The 8,181-nt window shown below is 53.9% G+C and overlaps 1 protein-coding gene across 1 annotated transcript in view; it reads left to right on the top strand.

Moving 5' to 3' along the window:
- Positions 1-268: 268 nt before the first annotated feature.
- LOC134517465 (microsomal triglyceride transfer protein-like) overlaps positions 269-8,181 on the top strand; it is a 12,353-nt gene continuing 4,440 nt past the window's right edge. The window contains 14 exon segments of the mRNA XM_063338994.1: positions 269-360; positions 1,528-1,709; positions 1,900-2,043; positions 2,570-2,677; positions 3,102-3,218; positions 4,853-4,992; positions 5,249-5,264; positions 5,267-5,401; positions 6,060-6,217; positions 6,735-6,900; positions 7,339-7,425; positions 7,427-7,450; positions 7,573-7,785; positions 7,920-8,137. Of these exon segments, the coding sequence (XP_063195064.1) occupies positions 294-360; positions 1,528-1,709; positions 1,900-2,043; positions 2,570-2,677; positions 3,102-3,218; positions 4,853-4,992; positions 5,249-5,264; positions 5,267-5,401; positions 6,060-6,217; positions 6,735-6,900; positions 7,339-7,425; positions 7,427-7,450; positions 7,573-7,785; positions 7,920-8,137 (1,775 nt within the window). The 5' untranslated portion in view covers positions 269-293.

Genomic DNA, 8,181 nt, shown 5'->3' on the forward strand with positions numbered 1-8,181 from the left:
CAATGCTCCTGGAATTTTTTGCAGTTCTGCTTTTTTTGCAGTTTTCCTCCCCTCCCGCCGGTCTTTGCCAAACCTCAGCTGATTTCCAAACCCCGTCCACCCCCCCGCCCCAGCCCCGTGCCTGCTGGGGGGGTTGGTGCAAAGGTTTAATTATTTGCTTTTCCTCCGGTGCGTAAGGCGGGGATAGGGAGAAGGTCGGGCCCCATCGCCTGACGCCACAAATCTTGCCCACTTTTGTTGTCTGGTCCCTCTCCCACCCCCCCCCCTTCCTTCCCCAGCTCCCGGAGCCCACCATGAATCCACAGGCGGTTTGGGGATGCGTTTGCCTGCTCTGCTTTTCCTTCCTGAGCACAGCAGAAGGTAAGAGACTTTGGGCTGCTTCGGGTCCAGGGACACAATGGGGTCCGGATACCCCGAGAGGCGGGATGCTCATCCCGGCGGCACACAAAGAGCCTCCCAGGGCTCGCCGTAAAGCAGCATCTCCCTGGTCTCTGGGAGGGAAGAGTTATTGCCACAACAACTGCAAACAGTCCGAGCATCTCCTGAGGAGGTGGGGAAGTTTTTTGGGACCGTGGAAGTCCTTCCTTGGGTGGGGGGGGTGAAGGAAAACTGAAGAGCTGTAACTTTCCAAACTGCTCCCAGCGCATAAATCTAGAAACTCAGCCTGACTCCTGGAGGAAAGCCCCGGGCAGCAAGCTGGATTTCCATTCATTCCTTTCATTTGTTATTACGACAGAAGTAGCAAGACGGTAAAACATTTCAGAAGCCCAGCAAGCACGTCAGATTTGCAGAAGAATTTCAAGTGACTTCAGAAAATAGCTTAGACTGGTTTTAGCATGGCAAAGGCAACCCTTCCCCCTGCAATCATATTTGTATAGGCACAAGAGAAGGGGCTCCAAGTGATTCTAGATAAATAAGATTAAAACAAGGAGTTTTGATCGAAAGCTGCCCCACCAGCTTCATTTTGCTCCATCACAAAGTCAGTGATTTAGTTAAGAGTTGGCAGTTCTGGTGGGAAACACGTGGTATGAAGAATAAGGGCCTCTCTTCTCCCCTAAATAAAAATGCTAGCATTGCTCCGGTTAATGCACAATGCTGAAAAGACACTTCAGGACATCCCTCGTGTCCATGGGCACGCTCAGGAAACTTTGCTTCAGGATTAAAGCGTGTTTCTCTGGCATTCTCGAGAAGTCCTGAAGTCCCCAAGGAGGGTCCCGGCTCTGGCCGTTGTTTCTAAGGCAGGACTGGAAACACCAGCAGAAGCGGGCTGTCACCCTGAGAACACCCAAATAGTCAAACCGCAGGCACAAATCATTTCCCATGAAATCTTCCCCACGTTCTCCCTCAAATGTGTCAGCTATACCTACTGCTTGGTGTCAAAACAACGCTGCCGGGAGGCAAAGTGATGCAGGTCACAAGCATCCCTGGCGAGCCCAGGTCCTCTCAAGGATGGAGGATGCCGGCTGTGGCAAGCGGAGGGACTGAGGTCCACGACCGCGTACCTTCAACTTTTGCATCTTTCCTTAGGGAATTTGCAGCTGCTTTCTTTCCAGCCCGGCACCCTGTATCGATACCGCTATTCCCTGGATGTCCAGCTGGACCATACGTCCATGCCGTCCCCACGGGGAGCCTGGCTGCGGGCTGAGGCATTAGTCCAGCTGCAACGGCTCTGGAAGGACCCAGGTGGGGAAGAGCTTCTCCAGGTGCAGGTGGGTGAGGTGGTAAAGCCATTGGAGCCAGGTTCTCCTCCTGGGAGCAGGGATACTGTCCTTCCTTACCCCCCTTCCCTTTCCAGCCCAAGCCACCTGAAAAATTACCTCTGTGACCAAGAGGCCATCACCTGCAGGTAATGAGCAGACATGCATGGTCATTGCTTTCTGTCATCTTCTGCTCTCCTAGATCCGTGACCTGAAAGCCCAACACGAGCCAGAAGACAGGAGGCAGCAGGACGGCACCGGAGGTCCCTCTGTGGAGATTGCACTGAGCCAGGAGGCATGGGCAGAGCTCCAGCAGCCGCTGTTCATCTCCTGGAGCAGCGGGAAGGTCAGCTGGACTCCTCCTGGGTTTGCTCATGCCCTCTGCAGAGCACTCCTGCCCGCATCCTGTATTTTCCCAGCTACGAAGCTCATACGAACTCCTGCTCCACCTCTGGTTTCATATCAAAGCACAAGAAACCAGACAGAGTGGCATATTTAGGAATATATGGTTTCTCGCAAGGTCCAGCATGACCCTAGATGGAACCCCATCCTCCAAAGGGGCTGCAGGCTCGGCTGGAGCTGCAGCATCCCATGTTGAAAGGGCTTCAGTCCTAACCACGGGATATAAGCTCCTTTCTGACCTTCCCTAAGGCTTTGGAAAACCAGGGCTGGGGGGAAGGGAAATTTTGTGGGCATGCATCCACAAAGCTCATGCTATTGAGGAATACGGTCCTCCTTGTGAAAAATCATTGGGTGTCTACAAGGTGTTGCTTAGGGGCGATGCCTTTCAAGCAAGGAAGGCAGCAGAGAGCCCACAGGCCCTTCCCCCAGAGCCATGCCTGCAGCTAGACACCCCCCTCTTGCCCTCCCAGGTCAAAGCCTTCTACGGGGACGAAGCAGAAAGCATCCTGATCTCCAACCTGAAGCGGGGCGTCGTCAGCCTGCTCCAGCTCCAGCCCCACGCCGGCGCCGCAGTGGAGGTGGGCGCAGAGCCAGGGCCAGGTCCTGCCCAAAAGCCAGGGACCACGTTGCAGCAGGTGGGAGTGGGGGGGAGGGCTTTGCTTCGCCCAGCTCAACCAGCAGCCGGCAAACGGCAGGGGCATCCCTCCCTCCAGAGTCAGGCTGATGCCGCAGTGACCTGTGAACGACAGGGAACAACCACAAAACCCAAAATGCAGGCACAAAGCTGCTGCTGCTGGCGTGCGCCTAAATTTGCAAAAAGCAGATTTCCTGCCCTGATGGACTTGGAGCTCTCCAGTACCCCCAGATATGCCCCCGTTTTCAGTTTTTTGATGATTTTTCTATTTATTGGTCCTTTTTATCTGTCCTCGACACAGATCATTTTATTCAGGCTCGATCGAAGCCGATCACCCTTAACCACGGTCACTTACATTTGTGTTTCAGGAGGACGTCTCCGGGAGCTGCCAAGTCACGTATGCTGTGTCCAACCATTCCATCACCAAGACGAAAGATCTCCTCAGCTGCGTGAAGCCCAACTCCGGATTCACCTCCGTAAACAAAGCAAGTCTGTTGCTCTCGCGGTGGCGGGCTCAACTCACATCAAGCACATCCGGGTTGTCCCCAAAATCTCCCTGCAGGTGGGCTTAGAGTCCCACTGCCAGCTGGCTTCAGCCTTCTGCACCAGCCTGGGATGGGGCTCTGGCTTTTAGACCCATACCCAAAGTGGGATGCACGAACATAGCTCCGGAGGAGCATATAGCTTTGAGGCGGGTAGGAGCAGAAAAGATGTCCTGGGTCATCCCATCCCCACCCTTGTAATCGCTTCTGACCTGTCAGCTAGTCCTGCTTGGGAGGGCGGAGGTACAGAAGTGTTTTCTAGACCTCAGACTCATCTGGTTGGGGATTGGGTTGATGGGGGAGAGGACCAAAGACCGCTGCTTGTTTCATTTAAAGCCATAGCCCGCGTTCAGCCCTGACATAAGTGGATGGAACTCCATGGGTGGGTCTTAATGCAGTTATACCTGCCATGGTTGAAATTGATGGGTTTTTAAAATATATATATTGCACTGAATTCAATATAAAAATGGACATCTCCGCACAGAGCCGACGGGCTTCAGCAGGGATGTCTACACCTGGCAGTCAGACTCTGAGTGTTCACATAATAACAGCTTTCTGGGGTATGAATGGTGGCAAACTTACCCAAGAAAGTAACAAACCCTGCATGGCGCATTTTTGGCAATACGGTTTTCCCACAAGCTCTGCCATCTGGATTGAGGCAACTCTCTGGACTTTGCCCGTATCCGTAGGCGTGACCGCAAATTAACCACACTGCCCAGCTCTGTGAAAGGCAAAGCCTGTGGATAAAAAAACCCACCTCAATTAAAATAGTGATATTAATATTACGCATGCCATTTGTTGTCAAAACCCACTGCTTGCACATGGTTTGGCTCTTCCCCTACCCCATGACCAGCCACGTACAAGCCCGGCTGCTCCGATAGCATCTCCTGGCGTGACGCGCGCTCCCCTCGCCAGGGCTGGGAGACAAGGCAGAGGGGAATCCAGCAAGTGTATCATTTCTTTCGGAAGGAAAAAAAGCCGGAGAGCTTCCCCGAGGTCACCGCACAGCACAGCGAGGAAGATGAGCAATTTCTTTGGCAGGAGCTCGGTGGAAATTGCTGTTGCTTAGCTTTCTCTTTCGCTTGGAGAAGGTCCTTGCTGATGCTCGTCAGACATTGAGGGCCATGCCTCTTCCCGCCTGGACCTGAAGGAAGGGTGATGCTTTGGGAGGCATCTATTTAGAGTTTGTGGTCTCCAGGCATCACCCACATCAGGCAGGAGCATCGCCCTCCTCCCTCTGCTGCCCTTTCCTTCTGTGGCAGAGCCAGGGTGACACCGCCTTGTAATGGAAGAGAAAGTCCACGTGGTGTCACCAGTCCATCTCCCCATACCAGCCACCGGTGAGAAGAGAGCTTCCCCACGCTGTTGTCCTCCCCTGGCGTCGCCTTCTCCCACACCCGGGAAGAGGTTGGGGAGAATCCCAATCCCTCCTGGATGTTCCTTTCCTACATTTTGCAAGCAAAGCAGGTGACTTCGTGGCCTGGAAAGCTCTTTTGCTGCTAACAGAGAGGAGAGAAATCTCCTGGGGAGAGGGGAGAAAAGGTTGCACCATTTCTCCTTGCTTTTCCTTTTTCAAGATTTTTGGAGTCCAGTGGCAGCCCACCAGCAGAAGCCAGTATGTGGTGAAAGACAACCTCCTCCAGTTGGTGCTGGCGGAGGAAAGCCATGTGGTGTCTCCAGCCCTGAGGTCCGCCACCGGCATCAAAATCAGCTCAAGGTGAGTGATGGCCCCGTACCGCTGCCCGAGTCAGGCAGCCTGGCATGGGATGAAGGTGCATCAGTTGGAGTTAAGGTTTTGGCTGCTCTCCTGCCAGCTGGCAGCAAGGAGCATGGGGTGTAGAACTGGGGGGACACCAGACACCTTTTGACACCCCGCATCTCCTTCTCCAAACCTTCCTGAACCCAACCAGCCTCTGAGCCAGGGAGGGCGTAAATGACAAAGCACTTCCCAAAGGCTTCTTCTCCCTCCACAGGCAGCAGCTCCAGCTGGTGTCTCCTCCAATGCCGGCCCAGCAGAGGTGGCCGGACGAAGCCTTGAGGACGTGCTGGCAGGCATAGAGGGACGGCACCAGCCCCTGGGCATGGCCAGCTTGCCCTTCAGGAGGGTCTGCACCCGCTGCCCATCGGTCAGTGGTGCTACACACCCCCGAAACTTGCTACCTGCTCTCCCCCAAGCTGGGCACCCGGGCAGGCTGTAGGATTTGGGGTTAAACCATGGGGTTAAATCATTTGGAGGGGCTGGTTGCCCCTGTTGAGGCAGGATGTGGCCCCGGGAGTGCTGTAGAGCAGCAGCCTGACCTGTTACTTCTCTTAAATGGCGTCTAGTGTTGCTACTCATGGTGGAAGAACCCCTCTGTCCGCCCAGTCATGCGTTTCTGTGATGGGAGGAGTAACCTGGTTGCAGTGCTGGCACATCCAGTTGGGTTAAACTCATCACAGGTCCGAGGTCAGGAAACATATCCACCGTAGGTCAGGCTGGGAAGGACAAAGGAGGGGCTATTTCTGCCTCCTCAAGTCCTCCAGGCTTTTCACCTAGGAAATCTGGAATTGCAATGACTTTCAGGCACAGTTTCTCCTGCACATACCACAGATTGGGGCACCTGGGCTTCAGCGCAAGTCCTCAGTGGTGGGGGTGGGAAGCTGCAGTAGATGCCTGCAGGGAACTGCATGAACCCTCATGGGCCCCTCCCACTCCTAAACATTTCCGAGTGTAAACTTTATGCCCTGATTCAGGGTCAGGGTTAAGAGAGGCTAAATTCCACCTAACAAACCCCATCTTTGCAGCTGAGAGCCTACCTGAAGGCTTTTGACAAACAGAAGGTCAAAGTGGACACCTCGAAGGTGGCAACCACGTGGCGGTTCCAGAGGTTCATCCAGATGCTGCGCAGCGCCAAGAAGAGAGATGTTCTGGAGCTGCTGAGGAGGGCTCCCGAGGAGATGCTGTGAGAATCCGGGAGCTGTCTTGCCAAAATTGTCTCTCCATGCATGTAGAGCCCTGGCATGACCCTACATTCCTGGCCCTGGCAACCAGGGTGCTGTCCTGACTAGCTCAAATGTACTCTGTTGTTTCTTAATGCCTGTTCTCTACAAACACTGCATGGCTTTTGGGCTATCTTTTTTGCTGGCTTTGGAGCGGAGCGAATGGTCCAGCAAGGCTTTCTGCAAATATCGTTGGAGGTCTGTTATTTACAGACCATTCACCCACAGCCGTAGCATCCACCCCTTGTCAGTGTGGGTGCTGGGGCCTCTCTGCAGCAAAATACCTGGGCATGGGCGAGTTCAGAGCAAGAGCCAACCTTCTAGGTGTTTTTTTAACCCATAAACTGAAGTTCCCGTGAGTTTTAAAGCAAGAGGAAGGCATGGAGAAGAGAAAGGGGGATAAGGAGGTGCACAGGGTACCTTGTTTCTTCTCCAGCTCTATCAATGACCCACTGATAGACCTCCCTCTTCTTGCTGCAGCCCCTTCGTAGTGGAGGCGGCGGTGGCCACGCAGTCGGTGGCATCCTTGGCGGCTCTCTCAGACTTTCTGAATTTCGGCAAGGAACACAAGTCCCTGCTGGAGAAGTTCCTCTACGCAGCAGCCTTCTCTCCCCGGCCTTCAGGAGAGCTTCTCCGCCTGGTGTTAGTAAGTATGGACGTTCCTCTCCCTCCCCGAGTCCGGGATGGATCCTCACCCCATTTCAGCCAGGAGGGAACAGCAAGCGTTAAGCGTTATTTTCCTGAAAAAGAAAATATGTTTCTGTAGAAATATATCTTCCCACTCAGGGGATTATTTTTATGTGCTTTTAATGGGACACCAGCAATGGGAGTAGATGCTCTTCGGAGAAAAAGCGTTCAGCAGAAAGTGCTTTATGTCGATGCATTACAGATAATAAAAGCTTAATTAAAAGCATTTTATCCAATAAAACTATGCATTGCCTCCTTCAAGGCAGGTAAGAGCTAGTTTTTCCTAACTTCTTTGGGAAACGCTTTGAGATAATAGGTAAAACATGGTCCTTTCTCTGTCTTTTTCCCCCTTTTTTTTCCCCCAATTTCCTAATACCCCTCTCCTGGTCGTCGCCAGGACAAGCTGGATGGGAAGGCAGCTGGCCCCCGAGGTCTGGGAGACGGGCATATAGTTGCCGTGGGCTCTCTGGTCGGCAAGCTGTGGCCAGCAGAAGCTGTGTGGGCTGCAGGTGGGTCCTCTACAAACCCCCACGTTGGCTTTTTTGGACCCCCTCCCTACCTCTTCCAGAGGTGCCCAAAATGCCTCCTGTCCCTCCGCTAATCCTCTTTACCTCCTGCAAACCCCGAGCAGGAGGTGGAGCGTGGGGTGGAGACCATCCTTGGGGGGCTCCGAGGTGCCGAGGAGGAGCCTGAGGTGGTGGTTTACCTGCTGGCCCTGGGGAACGCGGGGCTCCCCGAAACCATCCCCACCCTCCTGGACTACGCCGAGGAGGGTCCCACCGCCGTCACCACTGCAGCCATTTCTGCCCTGCGGCGATTCCCCACTTGGCACATCTCCAGCAAGGTATGAAACGAAGCTGCCAAGGCTTGATGCTTCTCTTCCCACTCAAAGCCAAGCCATCAGGGGTCAAACAGAGCCACCGTTTGCGCATCACCACCCCCAAACAGCAACGGTTTTAATTGCCCTCATTGCATCAGGTGAAACGAGCCATGAGGAGGATTTTCCACGAGAAGAGGAAGAGAGCTACGAAAAAACATGTCGCCCTGGCCGCTGCAGAAATGCTCCTAGATAATGAACCCTTGCCCATGGATATCCTCAACATCCTGCTGGCCCCCAACGAGCTGGAGATGGAGACGGCAACATTTCTGCTGCTGAAGGTCCAGAACAGCCTGCGTGCTGACCACCACCCGGCAAGGTGGGTCCGGAGGGGATTTGTGCATTCTTCTTTCCTATCTCTAC

The sequence above is a fragment of the Chroicocephalus ridibundus genome, chromosome 6 (genome assembly GCF_963924245.1).
Source record: "Chroicocephalus ridibundus chromosome 6, bChrRid1.1, whole genome shotgun sequence".
NCBI lineage: Eukaryota > Metazoa > Chordata > Aves > Charadriiformes > Laridae > Chroicocephalus > Chroicocephalus ridibundus.